This window comes from Leopardus geoffroyi, chromosome A2, assembly GCF_018350155.1.
Source record: "Leopardus geoffroyi isolate Oge1 chromosome A2, O.geoffroyi_Oge1_pat1.0, whole genome shotgun sequence".
In the NCBI taxonomy this organism is placed as follows: domain Eukaryota; kingdom Metazoa; phylum Chordata; class Mammalia; order Carnivora; family Felidae; genus Leopardus; species Leopardus geoffroyi.
In genome coordinates, this window is record NC_059331.1 from 107729678 (window position 1) to 107750092 (window position 20415).

Here is a 20415-nt window from a genome sequence, read left to right on the forward strand (position 1 = left end):
CAATAATTTAAGCTCTCGACGACATTAGAAATTGAGGGTGTTAATACACATGTACAAAATGATTCTACGTGACTTTTCAAAGATTAAATTGCACACTCTGTATGGACAAAAGAAGAAATTAAATCAGGATATGAATGAGTGCTATTTTATTAGGTCGATGTTCTAGCACAGCTTAATACCACTGCTTTACCTGAAAAGTTAATCACTTCTTATATTATTTTTCAAATTGTTAACTTTTCAAAGCATCATGCTAACTTAAAATTAACTTAGTGTATTGGCTGCATTCATCTAAACGTTCACATAGAAAAATATTTTACAGCTTTTAATTGTTTCAGGTTTATATGGAAGATTAAATATATTTTAACAGGCATCTACATAAGTGACATGATTATTTTATTATAACCTGAAAACCTAATTATCACCTTTTTATGGAGGACAAGGAACAGCTTTAGAGGCAAATTAATGTATCCTATCAGTGGGACAGTTTGTCACTTTATTAAATAATCATCATCTTGGCAAATAAAATTATTCTCAGCTTCATCGAATGAAGACAAGAGATAGGACCCCATCACACTATTACACGTTAAAATTAACTTCCCACAGGTTTTTAAACAGTTTACTACACTTTCACGGTGTTGGATATTACAGTAGAAATGACAGCATTAACTTCTCTTTAAAACATAAAAGCAAATATGTTTCATATTAGCTTTTAAAAGTAAACATATTTCTGACATTACACAGATATATCATATATTTGATTGTACACAAGTTTATAAGCATGCTGTGTCATAATAACAAGAAATGATGTACTTGTAAACAGATAAGTAGAAGGGCGTGCATCATTAAAAACGAGTCGATATTAAGTAATCGTCTAAAATACGCAGCTGCCAAGAATTTCTGTATATTAAAAATCTACTATATGCTTGAAAAAATAAATGTATTCTTTATCTGCTTCTATCTTAATGAGAAGTGCAAGAAAACTTATAATCATAAATGTATGTAAAATATGGGATTTGTTAAAATTCCTTTAAAATAAATATAGGATTACTTGCATTTTTGAAGTATTTATAAAATATAGTTGAAAGATCATTAAATACTTCTAAGCCAGATATGTATGTGGAAAAAATCCTTTAAGTGATCTACACACTATACCATAGTAATGCTAATATTCCCAAATTAAGTTATCTAAGAATTCTTTTAAATAAGAATCTTTTCTTAGAATGCCCTCAGTTCAAATTAGAAAATTGTTTCAGACATTTTGGCATTTATTTAATTAGTAATGCTACAATTACAAAGGAGTTCAACACTCTGACTTTTAGTTTCACTGAAGTAAAGCCCCTTCCACATGAGATTAACACTGGTTTTCTTCATCAAATGTGATCGAAAGCTCCTTAATTAGTCAGCAGGAATAAGGTAACAAATGGCCTTTGATCTCTCACCACAGGTGCTCAGATTGTGGCATTTTATTTCATACTCTCATGCGTGCTGAGTGGCATTCAAATGTAACTCAAAGTACGTTTTGCTAAGAGAGATGCGTAATTCCACAAGAGAAGGACTACTGGGATAAATATCTAAGTTCTGACATCAACACAACACTCAAGAAAAACAACTGCTTTTCCAGTGTGCTTATTAAGAAAAGAGTCTTCCAGTGTTCTCTGGATCATAAGGATCGTAGCAAAACCTGTGCTCATGTGAGCCACTGCCCTCTGCTGGCTGGATTCTTCAAATTCATTAATTTAGAAAATATTTTCAAGCCTGGCTTATACAAAGGATGACTTACAGCTTCTTTCTTTCTGGAATTAAGAATGTATGAAAACTGTATGTAAGAATTTGGATTTTGAAATGAATAATAGGCATTCTAACAACATGGATTTTCTGTGAGGGTCATGAAGTTAGATTCTTAAATTGTACTAAAAATTAAAGGAATAATTTAATAACTTCTTATGCCTAAATAAATAATTCTAATAGTCTAAAAAAATAAACAAAATGATTTAAATAAATCCTAAATAAATGCTTCTGAAAAAACTAACAATAATATCTACATGATTATATATAATACTTTATATATAATTACATTTGATAATACATGACAATATTATTCACCATTGATTTTAAATCAGTGTCTTCAAAAATCAAAATGAGTATTTATTATAACAAGTATATAAAGTTCAAATCCAGTCAAATAACCTAGTAATCACTACTGTGGATTTCACCAATGCTCCAGTTTACAGATGATGGAACAAGAATGGCTCCTTTATTGTACTAGCTCTTGAGTTCCATCCCAGACATCTCACCTAATCCTAGGCCAGTAAAATAATCTACTGTCTGTGTAACTGACCTGGCTATCCCACATACACCTCCCAACAGACACAGAACCAAACTCTTAACCTTCCTCCCACACGTCTCTTCTTCCTACATTTGCCTCTTAAATTTGTATTGCTGCTATTCATCTTTCCTTTGCATCTGCATTTATACCTATATCAATTACTAAGCTTGGGGACAGTAACCATGTTTCTCTTCTAAAAGTATTATGTTCTTGTTTAAAACCCTGTAATTGTTTCATATTACCTCAAAGATAAAGGAGACGTTTCCAATAGGACTACCCAAATTCCCTGTAATACCAGTATGATCAACAAATTCCCTTCAATCTTCCATTTCTCACATTTGAAACTAACTTCCACCCTTCCCTCCTTCCTTCTTGGTCCCTACCACACATTATTATGCTTTATTCCACTTTATCTTACACATGATATTCCTTAACTTATGCTAGTCTTTTATAAAGTACCTATTCACCTTTTAGAGCAATATCCAGGCATTATGTTTTCTTTTATAATTAAATTTTTTTAATGTTTATTTTCTTTTTGGGAGAGATAGAGAGACAGAGTGTGAGCGGGGAGAGGCAGAGAGAGAGCGAGGCAAAGAATCTGAAGCAGGCTGCAGACTCCCAGCTGTCAGCACAGAGCCCGATGTGGGGCTTGGTCTCACAAGTCGTGAGATCATGACCTGAACAGAAGTCAGGCGTTTAACCGACTGAGCCACCCAGCTGCCCCAGGCATTATGTCTTCTATAAAGACTCCCTAGCACCACTGCACCGCGACCACATGAGAATTATTTTCTCCCTTGTATCTTTATGTGTGGTACTTCAATTAATGCATCCATCTCACAACACTGTATGTGTTTGCTTTCATGCATGTTTCCCCAAATCGAGCCACAAACTCAGAGGTTACAAAGGTATCAAACTCACCTTTTATTCTAAGCAATGAAAATCTTTTCTGGTTAGCAAATATCTTTTAACTATTTATCTAGACAAAATGGTTAATACTTGCTAAATAGATAAACTAGGGCAAGTAACTTATACTTCTGTTTTCTAATATGTAAAGTAGGGATAATAGTAACCATATCCTAGGGTTGTATGTTGTTTAATAAAATAACCCAGAAGAACCATTTGTAAGACAATCTGAAATACACCCCAGGCTTCAAGAGGTATTAATGGTGAGTTCTAATATAGTAGACTGGTATAACAAAAGAGAACTACTAGAGCGGTAACTCTGTATAAAAGGCTATAAGAATTCACAATAAAAATAAGATGGGTACTAGGTCTTGTGGCATTATTTTAAGTTTTCATGGTAAACAAAGCCCTTTTTTCTTTCTGAAATATTTTAATAAAAAAAAGACAAAGTTAATAGATATAAAGAAAGTAAAAGAAAAATTTTTATAAGAATTTGCATTCTTTCCTTTATGTCACATAATAGTTTCAGTTAATTTAAATATATTTGAATATGGCTTAGATCATTGGGCGAATACAAAACAGACTAAAGCACCTAGTTTGAAATGCCAACAAAATTAAAATAATTGAGTGTGAACACAGATTTCATATTCATAAATTCACAGACCACATGAATCACAGTGTATGAATGTTTCTGTGCCTTAGACATTATTACCGAAGTTCCAAATGACCTTCTTAATTTGAACATGTCTTAAAAAAAACAGAATGAATTAAAAAAAGAGTTAATGACAGTAAAATGAAAATAGGTAAAACAAAACAAAACAAAACAAAAAACCCAACCTGTATATATAAATATTTCTATGTGTAAAAAACAAAATAAAATGAATTATGCCATCTCAGTGAGTAATAAGCTTCTCAGTAAGTTACAAGGATGGCCTAAGTGGCATGTGCTCTGCTTAGAGATAAATGGACATGTAAACATTTAAACTTATAAAGCAGAACAGCATAAATATGTGGGGCTGACTGTCTACACTACAAAAAGGTTTTATTACATAAGGTTTTCTCATAGTACCTGTAAGTAATTTGATTACATCATTAAACAGACCCAACAGAAAATGAGAACCTCAGAGATTTAGATGTGACTTGCTTAAAGCTGAGAAAATGAACTAAGAAACCTAAAGTCTATGAAAAGCCCAATATACGAAATATATTACAACATACGAAAATTTGGGCAGACACTGCTGACTGACCCTCATTATCCACTTTCCTTTCTTTCTGTGTATACTAATACCTCCTACGCTTTAGGTGGGTACAGGACCCTGCAGCAAAGGTGACATTTTCCTGAACAACTCCTCCCTTTTAGTGTAGGTGCCTTGCAATATGAGGCATTATGTGAGAAGCGACAAGCGTGACTTCTGGTGGAGGAACTTGGTGACAGTGTTATCAGCAGTGGGCATGGATGTAAGAGTACCTTTTGGAGGGATGTCCTCTTTCCTTCTTACCTCTGACAGAAATAGACATTTCCTCCTGGCAGCACGCCGCACTTAATTTTGCACTTAACCTCAGTGACAGTCTTTACCACATTTTATTGTGAGTACATGTTTGGTTTGTCTTCCCCAAGGGCAGGGAGAATATTTAATTATGAACCTTAACTTATTTTCTAAGCACTTTCCTATTGTAATAAATACTTCTCAAGTTACACATTAAAAATAATGGAAAAATATAAAATCACATTATGGGTGCTTGTGTTAAAGTTGTGGGCTTTGTGTTTTCAAAATTTAGTATTCACCATTTTGTTTTCATAATGATAAGAGTATAAATGTGTAAATCTTTAATTCTTTACTGAATAAATAATATGTAAATGAGTATTCTTAGACCATTAGAACATGAGGCCATAAAATGAGAAGTAATTAAATTCTTATGAGTCAGTATTTAGCTAAGAAAATTATATATATTTTATGTATGTACATAAAACATTCAAATTTTGGTTATGGCATACATCTCCTATTTGGTGATTACTTATTTTCTTGAATACTTATACTCAGCTTTCTCTCAGCACTTATAAAACTTTTCAGAGAAGAGCAGTGACCTAGTTTTAAAAAGACACATTATACAGCAAGCCAAAGAAATACTAAAATAAAGTAAGAGGCCCATAAATAGGCTATAAAGAAAAATCATTGTTAAACAAATACTCCTCTTCCTGTTATACTCCAAATATTGGGGGGAAGGGGAGAGAGAGAGGGAAGGAAGGAAGGAAGGAAGGAAGGAAGGAAAGAAGGAAGATAGACTCTTTCCTCAGTTTACCCTCTCTTCTCTAATCTCCTGAAGCTTCATCAAGAGTGATCCTTTTAAAATGCTGAACTACCCTCCTTTATTAAACTCATTAATTTCTCAAATCTTTACCAGGCCCTCCATGATCTGGTTCCTGGCCTGACTTTTGACCTTTCCTCCGTCTTTTGATGTGTCAGGATGGAAGGAAGAAAGCAAGGAAGGGAGAAAGCAAGGAAGGAAAGAAGGAAAGGAGGGAAGGAGGGAAGGAATGAATCCCAGAAAATATGCAACTATTTATTGTAAGACCCAAAGGCCCTAGGCTCTATCTAATGTCCTTTCTAGAATAAAATTGTTCCAATGTAGATTACAACTCTTTTTAAAGTTGATTTCAAGGAGTTTAAAATGCCTTTATAAATTAGGTTAGGACTTGGACAGATATTTATACACCACTATTCACAGCAGTCTTATTCACAATAGCCAAAACATGCAAACAAGTCAAATGCCCATCAGCAGATGGATAAATAAAATGAAGTATATACATACAGTGGAACCAATATCCAGCCTTAGGAAGGCAGGAGGAAATTGTGATACATACCACAAAATGGACTAAACTTCAAGACAATATGTTAAATGAAAGAAGCCAAAAAAGGACAAATATTGCAATGTTCCATTTATAGGAGGTATCTAAAATAGCCACATTTGTAGAGCTTTAGTTTGGGAAGATAAAAATGTTTGGCAGATGGATGGTGGTAACGGTTGCACAACAAAGTGAATGTACCTAATGCCACTGAAATGTACACATAAAAATAATGAAAGTGAAACATTTTGTGTTATATATATTTTCTCACAATAAAAAAGAAAAAAATAGTATTAAAAATACAAAACACCATAATGCAAAAAAATTTCTAATAACAAAATAAACATCTGACTTCATTCCTATAACTTTAATAAAAGCAGCATACATATATCTGCATAAACAAAAATAAACTTTGTTCTGCATAAACAATTCTATAAATTTGTTAGGTTTACTATGGTAATGAGGCCTATATTTAAAACTGAATTTTGAAAATTTAAAAATGTTATAAAACTATAATCGAATTTTAAAAAATAAAAATGAGAAATTCTAACAATTAGAACATCAGAAATAGCAATCAGTAAAATCTTCCTCTATTTTTAATGGCCTCGTTGAATTGTCATTCTTTCCAATGTACCACCAATCCCAGCATTAATTTCCGAAGTATTTAACTCTTTTTTGCCAAACTCCTTTGAAGTGCCATAAAAAAATGCATGTAATTTTCAAGGACTCTGTAACATCAGAATCATGATTCTAACATAAATCCCCTACTCTGAGTCCTTCAGGCCTCTACTTATGATATTCACAAGTCAGAATTAAGAAATTTCTAAAACTATTCTCAAAATTTTATCCATGATGTGAATTTCAAGTCTCTTGAAATTTAACAGCTCAGAACTGTGATCTCTTTATTCCTGACCCAATCATGAAATAATAAATGCATTAAAGCGCAGTTTGGGAAAAGAAAGGGCCAGATAGTTAAATCAAAACACATCAAGGAATTAAAAGCATAAATCCTCTACAAATTCTACAAAAGAAAACACAGGGTGGTTTGGGAGCCTAACCTAGTCAGGTGGGACAAGAAAGGATTATCCTTTCAGAAGTAGCATCTAAGCAGTTATCATCAGTCTAATGAAAAGCAACAACCAACCTAAAATTCTGTCAAGGGTAGATGCATCAAAAGACAGAGGAAAAGTCAAAAGTCAGGCCAGGAACCAGATCATGGAGGGCCTGGTAAAGACTTGAGAAGTTAAAGAGTTTAATAAAGGACGGTGGTTCAGCACTTTAAAAGGATCACTGTTGATGAAGCTTCAAGAGATTAGAGAAGAGAAGGTAAACTGAGGGAAGAGTCTATCTCAGAATTCTGAGGGCCACTAACAATTACAAACTGATTAGACAAGTCACAAATAAAACTCAAAACCGAGCAGGAATAGTTACGATGATATATTTTATGGACCCAGGTAAGAGAAGTTTTAGGAAGACAGAGTAAATGACAAATGCAAATTCAATGTCTGTAGGGATCAAAAAAGCCCTAAAAATATTGGATTTAGTGACTTAGAGATCTTTTGTGACCTTAATGAGAAAAGCTTCATTTACATGTAAAAGAATCCAATTAGAATGGTTTTGCAGAAGAAAATGAGTGAGCAATGGGTGAGTACAAAATTTATCCAGGATTTATTTGTGAAGACAATAAGGTACATGAGGCATAACTGAAGAAAAGCAAGATCAGGAAACTGATTTTTTAATGATGAAGAATGAAGCAAGGCAGAGCTTGTTTGTAAGGTGTTAGAAAGGACCTTGCAGTTGTAGGACAGGAAAGATCTCGGCGAGAAGGATGAAGTATGCTTCAAGATTTAGGGAAACAGAAGATGGTGGTGGTATGTAACAGATATGGACACAAGGTAAAGTGGCCCTAGATTAATGGATGCCTAACTTACCTGCTAGGTTAGAAGGATGAGGGAAAGAGGGATGTGGATGCAGAAAAATTGTTCCTTTGTTATTAGAAGTTATGTTAATCACTATTTGGTGTTACTTTTTTCTTATTGAAGTATAAATCAGGGTCATCTCTAAGTGTAAAGGAGGTTTAAAAACAAATGGGGGATGTTGGAAATGGGTGTCATAAAGATGGAGAGAAGGAATGGGATAAGGAAATACATGCAGGATTAATATTCAGGGCTGAATAGTCTGATAAATTTGGCAATCATGATAATCTGTCAACAAAAGTACAGAGAACGTGAAACTGTAAGACTTCTAAAGCTAAGTGAAGGAATGGCATATAGCTTCTTCCTGTTCTGTTGGGACACTCACTTGTGAAGGCCTGAGCTGTCATTGACAAGTATGGCTATCCTAAGCCATCACACTGCAAGAAAATTTAGGTGACAAAAAGGTGCTGTAGGTGCTGTGATAGTTAATTTTATGTGACAACTTGACTGACCTAGGGTGCCCAGATTAAACATTATTTCTGTGTATATGTGTTTGTGAAAGTTTCTAGATGAGATTAACATTAAATTGGTGGACTCAGTAAAGTAGACGGCCCTCCCCAAGGTGGGTAGCCATCATCTAAACTGATCAGGACCTGAATGGAACAAAAGACTGAGGAAGGAGAGGACCCTGACTAACACAGTTGCTCCAGGTAAGGTCTCAACCAACAACCAGCACTGGCTACCAGACATGAGAGTAACCATGCCTCCAGTCAATTCCATTTCCCAGCAAATCCAATCATTTCCAATCTTCCCAGGTAAAGATCCCATGACCAGAGACAAGCTATCCCTGCTTTGCCGTGTTTGAATGGCTGAGCTACAGAAGCTATGCAGGTAATAAAATGGTTGTTTTATACTGCCTAGCTTTCAAGTGGTTTGTTATGTAGCCACAATAAACAGAAGAGATTTTGACATGAGGAAGTGGAGTGTTGCCACAACAAAAACAGAAAACATGTGACATTTGCTTTGGAACTGAAAGATGAACAGAACCTAGAAGGTAAAGGGAGACAATGAATGGCCTTTGGAAACCATTAGTGAGGGCAGTGACAATACAGAATAATGTTAATGGGAAAAGGAAACTGAACGCTAGTTATATGGTGGCGGTTTGTTACGAAACAACAGTAACAGGCAAATCTCAGCCTATTTTTGCCCCTTATAAGTATTTACCAAATAAATGTAATAAAGTTATATAGCATTTCTGTTTTGTGTGTGTGTGTGTGTGTGTGTGTGTGTGTGTGTGTGTGAGAAGTAGAAATGGGAAGGAAGAAACTTCAGAGAAATTAGAATTAAAATCATAATAAATCAAGATTTTTTACCTCTACTTTCTATCTAATTTTTTTCAGAAATTTTACCCATTAGGGAAATAATCTCTTCATATTTTAGGGCTAGGGTATATCAATATATAGAAGGGTTGCTTAAGATTCTCTACTTTGTGAAAACACCAGTCATGTAGAAATGTAAAACAGAAAATAGAAACTTAACAGTGTTGCTTAAGTGAGAATATTATTTTTCTCTTCAAAGAAAAATGTGAATCAGGGAACTCTTTAAAAAAAATTCTATCAGTCATTTGAAGCTAATATATTAGGATTATTATGTTCGGCCAGAATATAATGCTGAACCTATCTGTTGAAGAACATGTATTCCAAAAGGAAAGGAATTAGTAACTAATGGTCAGGTAGAGCAAGAGACAATGGAGATCACCAAATTAGTTCCAATTAGCCATGCCATAGGATTATTCTAGGTAAAATTACCTTATAATGAGGTGATTAACCTCTTTTGAAAGAGTTTAAGATAGACTTACTTTCTACTTAATATGGCCTATAAAAAGGTGACATAATAAGGGTTCTCAAAATTGTTCCCAGGGATGATTTCTACTCCAAATCAACAGATGTTATTCTATAAGAACCACAAAACACTTTTGGATATTAAAAGTTCATGTCAGATTAACTAATTTACATGGCATGTACTATATACTAAAGAATATAATAATTGAATGATATTCAATTCTAAATGTTAGTCTATAGAATATCTAAGAATATCAAACAAACAAACAAAAAAATCTGTCGTTGACATTGATCAATGTCAAAGGCTCATTCCCCAAAGTCGGCTGTCCACTGTCTAATTAGTTTAGCGCATCCCTCAGTCCCGAGAGCGCAACTGGTTCTTGTTACAGTTAGACTAATCTGAACAAAGGAGTAGGGATCTATATAAAGGATTCAGTAGACTAATCTGAATACAAAGGAAATGGGATCTTTAGTGTTTTTAACACAAAAGCAGTTCATAAACTAGGGATAGGGTTCCCAGAAACAGTAGCTTTAACTACTGGCTAAGCCTATCTTTGGTTTTTGCCTAAAAACTGATCATACATTTACTGTGAACTAATTGAAATGTATACATATGTGTGTGTGTATTATTAACTCTACATATATTCTATATACATACATATCCTACATCTATATTTATTCTATATAGAAATATAAAAAATAAAACATGCAATTATATATATATATATATGCGTGTGTGTGTGTGTGTGTGTGTGTATGCTGTCAGCTTGTAACAAGCAAGAAATAATTTTAAGTGTTTTAATTTCATAAATATTTCCCAAAAGTTTCCATGTAGGCACAGAATCTGTAATAATGAATAGAAATATTGTTCCTAATCTCCTTTGTTACTATTTAGTACTCTTTCCTATTAAAAAATACTCTGTATCTTAGATTTTTCAGTTGTGATCTTGTACACATCTCTGAATTAACTACTGTAACTTCACAAATCTTGTTTCTTAATTTGGAACTCTAGGAAATGATTGTGTGTGTGTGTGTGTGTGTGTGTGTGTGTAAAACTTCTGCATAAAACACATGCAAATTCATGTAAAGCACAAACACAAATCCTAGGAAAAGAAAGGCAAAATCAATGAAGAAAATTTTGAAAATATTTGCATGGAAGTTATACTAATAAAATGTAAGTACCCTGCAAACAGAAACTGGAAATAAATGTTTCTTCTTCAATTAAATCTGAGAACATACAAGCAGCCCCTACTTCAATATACATCCTTTAAAGCTCAATGGTCACCTTAACTTGGGAGCCCCAGAAAATATCCTTCCTTCTGTATTACTACCATGAAAACTTTTCTTCCTGTTTACATGTTTCTGCAGAACCTATCATTATCTAAGGTTTCTATGTAACTTCAAATTCATTTTCTTCACTTGCCTTAGAGATTTGAAAGATTCAGTTGTCTAGATGGATGTCCATCATATAAACAGGGCTCCTTTAGTAAGTGTCTGCAGAATAAATAATCAACCAAATCAATAACAGGAGCTACGTTATCCAAACTTCAAGACCTTCATTGATCCTTTTGTTACTCCATGGCAGTGCAAAAGTAAAGAATAGAAAAAAAGCAGAAATAAGAACTTTGGAGAGAACAAAGAAATCAGTGAGAGGCAAAAGAAAGGAAGAAGCTACTGTAAATCTTCCTTGTTTATCCTCCAGTTCTCCTTCCATTCCAAAGAACTATCTTATACACATGATTTTGAACAGCTTGGACACAAAAGTGAGTATTCTGGATTAATGATATCTAGAAACGATGCAGGAAGATTCAGGTGAATCGAATCCCTTGCATCAGTATGAACACAACTGTGACTAATTTACCCATTCACGTTTTTACCTCCTCAGATGAAGTATTTAAATGTATTTCAACACACAAATGAAAATATATGAATATAATACCACAGCTACTGGTAAATTATTTTAAAAGCCTTATATTATAAATACATGTACAGTAAGAATACACATAATTATGAAAAATTTGCATAAATATAAGAAAAAGTGAAACTCAGAAAATATATGTATGTACACACATATATATAAATCATACACCATGTATGTATACATGCATATACATCTATATATTATCAATCCACATATTCATCTAAGCACTATATGGCTTATACACAGATCATAAGTTTATATATTTATTTTGAAAGGGAGAGAGCACAAGCAAGGGTGGGGCAGAGAAAGAGGGAGAGAGAGAGGATCCCAAGGGGGCTCTGCACTGTCTGCACAGAGCCTGCCACAGGGCTCAAATCCACAAACCATGAGATCATGACATGAGCCGAAACCAAGAGTAGGACACTCAACTGACTGAGCCACCTAGGCACCTCGGAAAACTGATTTAACAATAGTTCTGACACAAAAAATGTCAAGAAATGTTATTTAAAAGATCTAATTGAAGAGTCATTCTAAGTGAAAATGAAAAAGGAGTATGTTTCTATTTTTAAAAAATAACAAAATTGATATGTACACAGAAAGTGAAGACATAACCAACGCTATAGGATATGAAATTCTCATTAACATATAATTTTATCCAAAAAAATCCCTATAAAGTGCTAACATTCCTTTTTTTATTATTTTTAAATGTATTTATTTAAATTCAAGTTAGTTATCATATACTGTAGTATTGTTTTCAGAAGTAGAACTCAGTAATTCATCACTTACATATGATACCCAGTGCTTGTCCCAACAAGTGCCATTTCTTTTTTTTTTTTTAATTTTTTTTTAACATTTATTTATTTTTGAGACAGAGAGAGACAGAGCTTGAACGGGGGAGGGGCAGAGAGAGAGGGAGACACAGAATTGGAAGCAGGCTCCAGGCTCTGAGCCATCAGCCCAGAGCCCGACGTGGGGCTCGAACTCACGGACCGCGAGATCGTGACCTGAGCTGAAGTCGGATGCTCAACCGACTGAGCCATCCAGGCGCCCCAACAAGTGCCATTTCTAATGAATATGGATTTTATTCAAAATACTAAAAATCAAAATGTTTAACTTTTAATATCAGTAGCACAATTGCCCGAGTTTATAAAAGATGGTACCACTTACATAATATGGAAGTTTACATTAAAAGGTATGTATGTACATTCTTAAATAGATAAAAAGGTTTCACTACACAATAATGGTGGTTGCAAAATTGAGGTCAAATGCCCTAAAGACAATGCCATGCAGACTCCATTCTGTCTTCACTTTCATTGTTTTCAATGGTTTGTGAATGTGTCAATAGTATAAAAATAAATTATTCTACATATTTTAAGAATACATAATAAATAGAATTTATATAAAATATAAATAAATTAGATACAAATACTTATGTAAATAAATTTATATAAGTAAGTCATATAAAAAATTTAATTTCATAATTTCAAAGTGCAAGAAAAGCTGAATTCCTACAAATATATATACTAAAAAGCTTCAGAGAAAACAAAAGGAATGTCTTCTTTATTTTACTTGCTGTGTTGTAACTGACTCAGAAATACATGTAAGTTGCAAAAAAATGAACCTGGACCACTTTCTTACACCATACACAAAAATAAATTCAAAATGGATAAAAGACCTAAATGGAAGACAGGAAGCCATCAAAATCCTCAAGGAGAAAGCAGGCAAAAATCTCTTTGACCTTGGCCGCAGCAACTTCTTACTCAACATGTCCCCAGAGGCAAGGGAAACAAAAGCAAAAATGAACTATTGAGACCTCATCAAAATAAAAAGCTTCTGCACAGAAAAGGAAATAATCAGCAAAACTAAAAGGAAACTGACAGAATGGGAGAAGATATTTGCAAACGAAATACCAGATAAAGGGTTAGTATCAAACTCAACACCGAAAAAACAAATAACCCAGTGAAGAAATGGGCAAAAGACATAAATAGACACTTCTCCAAAGAAGACATACAGACATCCAAACCACCATGAGATACCACCTCACACTTGTCAAAATGGCTAACATTAACAACTCAGGCAACAATAGATGTCGGCGAGGATGTGGAGAAGGATCTCTTTTGCACTGCTGGTGGGAATGCAAACTGGTACAGCCACTCTGGAAAAAAGTATGGAGGTTCCTCAAAAATTAAAAATAGAACTACTCTACAACCCAGCAATTGCACCACTAGGTATTTATCCAAGGGATGCAGGTATGCTGTTTCAAAGGGGCACATGCACTCCAATGTTTATAGCAGCATTATCAACAATAGCCAAAGCATGGAAAGAGCCCAAATGTCCATCGATGGATGAATGGATAAAGAAGATGTGGTATATATGTACAATGGAATATTACTTGGCAATGAGAAAGAATGAAATCTTTCCATTTCCAACTACATGGATGGAACTAGAGGGTATTATGCTAAACGAAATTAGTCAGAGAAAGACAAATATCATATGACTTCACTCATATGAGGACTTTAAGATACAAAACACATGAAATAAGGGAAGGGAAGCAAAAATAATATAAAAACAGGGAGGGGGACAAAACATAAGAGACTCTTAAATATGGAGAACAGAGAGTTACTGGAGGGGTTGTGAGAGGGGGGATGGTCCAATGGGTAAGGGTCATTAAGGAAGCTACTCCTGAAATCATTGTTGCACTACATGCTAACTTCGATGTAAATTAAAAATATAAGTTAAAAAAAACAAAAAGCAAAACAAAAAAAACAAAATCTTAGTTTATCCACAACGATTTTAACTTATTACAGTCACTAAAATGTGTAATCTTTGAATATATCTAGATTTTATAAAAATAAAAATAGGTTAAGTGCCTTAAAAAATATATGTAAGATATATATGTAAGAGGCTATATCATGAAGTTTATTGAAAAATAGTGTTAATTGGCTTTTATTAAACATACATTAAAAATATTTACAGTATATGAATAAAATTAGATATATTAATATATAATCATGTTATTAAACACAATTTAAGCACGGATTTTGAAGCTTTAAAAATTTATTTTACTGAATTTAGAGAAAAACCTTCTCAATGTTATTTAAATGATAAATAGAAAAATCTAGTTACGATTCAGCATTTTGTCATCATTATTGAAATATTACTTTATTCTTAACTCTACATTTTATTCTAGAACTTCAGCTGGATCTTTTCTGTCTAGATAACAATTGATAATTTTATATAATTATTCTTATCTATCTGCTACAACACCAAGGTGGAAAGTCTAAAAAAAAAAAAAGATTAATAGGTTTTATTTCTTTATCTTGGAAATTGTACTATCTCCCATACAGTAGAGTATGGAATATATGGAAAATATAATTTCCAAATTCAGAATAGATATACACATGCACAGTTTAAAATAAAAAAAAAAACAGGTATAAAATTGGTACTTCAAGATCAATAAAAATATTTCATGAACAGTTTTGACCAATAAAAATATTTGCTTCAGCAAATTAACGCCTCCTGTTATACTTTATACAAAATTGATTTTGTCTTTAGCTTTATATCAAATGATTTGCAACTTACAAAATTAGAGACACAGAAAAAGAGACATAAAAACAAATTTTTTAATACTTAAGTCTTCAGTTCACCATCACCAGGTAGATATTAATAACTGGTTGATAATTACATATTGCTGACCTATAAAGTTGATAATAAGTGCTAAACAAATGTATAAGTAAGCTTGTATTATTCATTAGCAAGACATCCACAATGGTCAGAGATTATAACTGAAGAATTTTTGCTTGTTTTTTAATATTGTTCGGGGCTTTGGAGATTAAGTACATGAATACTATACAAAAAAAAAAATAAAGGCATTATTAAAATCTGAAAGAATAGTTGTTTAGAATGAAGACTCATTCTAGGCATATTTCAATTCTGTTTTATCTACTACATTTTTGACACTAAAAAGGGTAAACTATAAAAGTTAGGTAGGTATTTAAAAAACAAATACAGCGCTCATTAATAAATAATTCAGTAAAGAGATTTAGCAAGTATCTACTAAGTGAGCATTTATCTTCTATGCTCTGTATAGATACTAAAGTCCCAGAAAGAGTTTTATTCCAGGATCTCACCAAGCCTACTTTAGAGGAAAAAACAAACAAACAAAAAAAATCAAGAAAATCAAGCATCATTCCACAGAACCAGTGTGATTTTAAAGTCATACGCAAATTTTCTATGTTCCTGTATGCTATTAATTTCTTAGGTAATTTGGAGTACAGAGCTTCTTTTTTATATTAGGGTTTATTAATATAGTGATAAAGTATAAGTGTGGTGTTCCAACTTGTTACTTTTGTTTCTTCCTTTCTTCCTTTCACACATTTGGCCAGTAAAACCCTCTGACGTATCTGCTATCACTACACAGATGAGTTAAACGGCTTTATTTAAATTCATACACCAATTTCAGTTTTCTAGTTGTAGATTTCTTCATAAAAAGCGGAATGCAGAACAAGAATGAAGTATATTCCTCTGAACAGGAGGCTAAGAAAACAATCTGTATCTCATTCAGTGCATTAGAGACCAGATTCTTTTAAATAAGGACTTACTTGTAGACTTACTGAATTAGTATCTTTGTGGAGTATCGCTGGCTATCAGCGTTTGCTAGCAAATGGTATCAAGTGATGTTAAAAAAAAATTAGTTTTTTGAAACAAGCTGTAACAAGCTATAACTACAGTATTAATAAATCTTTGTAAGATGACCAATTTTTTTTTTGTAGTTGGTTCCATTTCACATATTACTTGTAAGTCTTTGTCAATGTTGCAAGATTTTATTCATGGAATTAAAGAGTTTTGTTTTTCTTTCAAAATTATTACAGGCCTTCATAATTATCACTTTAATGGATGCATATTTTAAATACTATAAGTGTACAATTATTAGTATCATTTTTAAAGTAAGAACTTATATTGCTCTGTTCTACACTTGATCTAAGTCAAAAGGCCAAGAAGTAATATCATGCTCTATTCTCAATAAAATCAGGAGAATTAGTAATGTATGTGAATTCTAAGAACATGAATGTGATTATTAATAATAATAGTCAAGTCAATATTTTAAATAATAATATTGTACAATAATGGTTTTAAGTAATAGTTTCCTCAATACTTTAAGGATTATTTGAGTCTAAAATAATAAAATATATATATATTAAGTATGAAGAATGTCTTGAGTTTAGAAAGTTAAACAACAATTCCTTTTAATAGTTAACTTAGATTTATACAAAAATTTGGAAAAGAATATGATATAAACCTCTCAACCAGCACTCTCTTAAGCACCGGAAAAATCATTATCTTTCCCAGTTCTTTCAATTTCTGTCAGAAGAAGCATAGAGAGAACTATATATTTTGGTAATTAATTTCCTTAAGATAATGTTAGAAACATCAAGTTCTTTAAAATATAAATGAATTTCAAGGTGAGCACGCTAGAGGATAATATTAATGGCATATGATTGATTGTGACAAGAGATCTGATCTGAAACACATTATGAGTATTTAAAAAAATCCATTTGCAAATTCCTGAAAATACCAAAGAGTGCTATGGCTGAATGTGTCTCAAAGTTGAAATCTGAAAATCTGTCCTTATAAGTATGAAATTGTTTATGCACAATATGTGGCATGTCTTCCTCATAAAAATTTATTAGAAAATTTTCATATTCTGAATGAGTTAAATTATAGTTTAGCAAATTATCTAAAAGCTTGTAATTCTGAGTGAAGACAATCTGTAAAAAATATAGATTGAAATGTATGTGCCTGACTTGGTAATATATGCAATGTTAAGCTCTTAACTTAAAAAAAAAAATAGTAGGTGATTATACACTGAGGATCTACTATATACCTGACATTCTTTGAACTCACAGTGTCAATCTAGAAGGTGTTTTCTATGTTATTAGCCTTCCAAATGTATTTTTACACTTTATAAATACATTGGGCTATACAAACACATTGCTGTAAATAGTATCTAACCACATATTGGGCAGTGAGGAATGTCATAAATTAACACTGCAATTGATAATAAAAAATTAAGTAGATATATGTGAATAATAGAAGTCTTATTAAGAAGAATTAACATTATTCCGGAGAACAGAATTCATTAACCTCTGGCACTTGAGAGAGGATCATATATATCGGCATTCTTATATGTAGTATGTCAATTTGAGTATTACATAAATATATTGATACACTTTATCTATACTTTTAATTCTCCTTTCTTCCCCCTCTCCCCTATCATTCTCTTTCTCTCTGCTGAATAACTTCGGGACAAAAATGCCTTAAACATCATCAAACTTTTTTTTTCCATGGATTTCTTACAGTCTTTACTGGGTTTTTAAATTGTGAAACTCCTGAATGGGGTCACTGCATGCCTCATTCTCAAATAGCATTTATTTTTTTGCTTGAAATCTATTTCAATATATGAATATCAACACATGACTGCTACACAGAATGGTATTTGAGTAAGCACAAGCTAGATTTTATAATATGGCTTTATGTACATTAACAAGTATATTCATGTCCAGGACATTCAAGGTAAATTACCATGTGTTAAAAGTTGCTATAAAGTGAATATAATTTCATTGTTACATCAATTTATTTGCATATATTTTATAAAATAAAATTAAATTTTATAAAATGAAAATGGCTATTCTACATACAAAGAAAATTTATAGGTGCAACGTTTAATTAGATTTCTACTAAATTTTATAATATACATGTCACAAGATTCACAGAAAAAAGTATATAATAGAAATTTAGTTTTCATCCCAACTGTTTAGTTCCCTTTTCCAGAAAGAACCAGAATTAAGAGATTTTTGTGAATCCCTCCAAAGACACTATGGGCACATGTACATATTCATACATACATTTCTTCCACTTTCCTTAAACAAAAATTGTACCTAGCTGAATTATAAGAGAAAAGGCAAACCATAATATCATGATTTTATGATTTCCAGTGTTGTTAACTATCCAAATATGGAGACCACAGATCCTTGGGCTTTGAATATTAATATTAATATTGAATATATACTTAAATATATGCACAGAAATGCTGGTTATGATTTTGTAACTTTGTGAAATGATCAAAGTAGAAATGTATGTAATTGGGCAAAGATGATTCACTTCCATCCCATTTTTCCTGGGGAAAGGGTTGGAGACAGCCCTATTTCCATCTACAAGTGGGGAAGATACAAAACCAAAGCTTTCTCTATTTCCCTGAATATCAGAAAAAGTCAATATCTGCATTTGAAAAAAAAATATGTATTACTCTATTAGCAAAACAAATTCTCATTGTCAAGGATCTTCTCCTTGAAGAATGTATCTTTAAAAGTAGTTTATGTTAGCATTGATTATTTCTCTGGTTTATTTTCCATTTACCTGAGGCCAATACTGGATGAACAGTAGAAAGATGAGAGGCCTTCCATGATACCTTTGTAATACAGAGTTACTCAGCATTATCAAATCACAGTCCCATGTTTTCTCTTTGGGACTTGGTATAATCACCCTCATATCCTTAGCCACATAAAGACTTCCACTATATCTTAATAAAATATTAGTTTTACCTTATACTTGAAATTCTTTTTAACACATGAGAACGGACTACAGATGACCACTGCATTCCTCAATATAGTCTCATTAAAACCAAAGAAGAAAAATTAAATTCAGTTACACTTGTGTCTCAATACTCACACATACATACCCAATCTTATTCAGCCATTATACGTAAAATGTTTTAGAGCAGAGAGTGATCCTTTTCATGACATAATTCATCAATAGTAACCGTAATTATAATTTTATCATATGTTATCTTACCTACTGTTGAATTTTTCTGGGTGTTTTTCTCTCATGATGTGGAATCTGTGTGCAATGGAAGCATCCTAGGTAGAGAAACAGAAAAGAAAAATGAGACAGTTTATGATCCTACTATTTTGTGCAAAGATCAAAAGAGAAAAGTTAATGAGTAATATTTTTAAATTACTCTTTCTTAACAATATTGCCAAAAGACACTCTGAAATTAGGCAAAAATGAGTAACCTACAAAAATTCAGTACAAGTGTGATTTATGCCATCATTTCACTGTTGGTTACTTGTTATATTGACTTCTGGAAACTGATTTCTATTTAATTTATGTATCTCCTTTAATAACTGGTTTTGGCCTCATGATCAAAGTATGTTTAAAATAGTGTAAATGAACAGAAATGTTAAAAAGTAGTTGAAAATATTGTAATGCATAGCTGGAAGGATGGCCTAAGTGGAGCGATAGTAGTTTCTAGTCCTTTGAGATTAATTATGAGTAAAAAGATAGTGTGAAAGTGTGTATTTAATAAAGGTAAATGAGTATAATACATGACTTCAAAGTTTGCTAAGAGTGTCTTGCATGTGTAAGTATTAACTGTTCAGTCACAAGCAACCTTCTCACATATCTTGCTTAATGGAGAAAAGAAAGCACCGAAGAGAGAAGATTATTTTTGGAGAATTGGTGTAATTATAACTAAGCTCTGAGACCCCAAACATATCAGTTCTGAACCCTAATGGACGTTTCTTTCTTTTAGGAAATCCATTCAGAGTTTCTATGAGACAGAATCACACTGAGCATGTGAGATTGGTAGAATATTGTGATTCAAG

General features: G+C 32.5%; 1 protein-coding gene across 10 annotated transcripts in view; it reads right to left on the reverse strand.

Annotated features, from left to right (window-relative positions):
- The window catches only part of DGKB (diacylglycerol kinase beta), a 714685-nt gene that overhangs the window by 297764 nt on the left and 396506 nt on the right, over positions 1-20415 (reverse strand). For all 10 annotated transcript variants that reach the window (XM_045494973.1, XM_045494971.1, XM_045494970.1 and 7 more), the window contains one exon: positions 19604-19668. In XM_045494973.1, coding sequence (XP_045350929.1) covers positions 19604-19668 — 65 coding nt within the window. The remainder of the gene's footprint in view (positions 1-19603; positions 19669-20415) is intronic.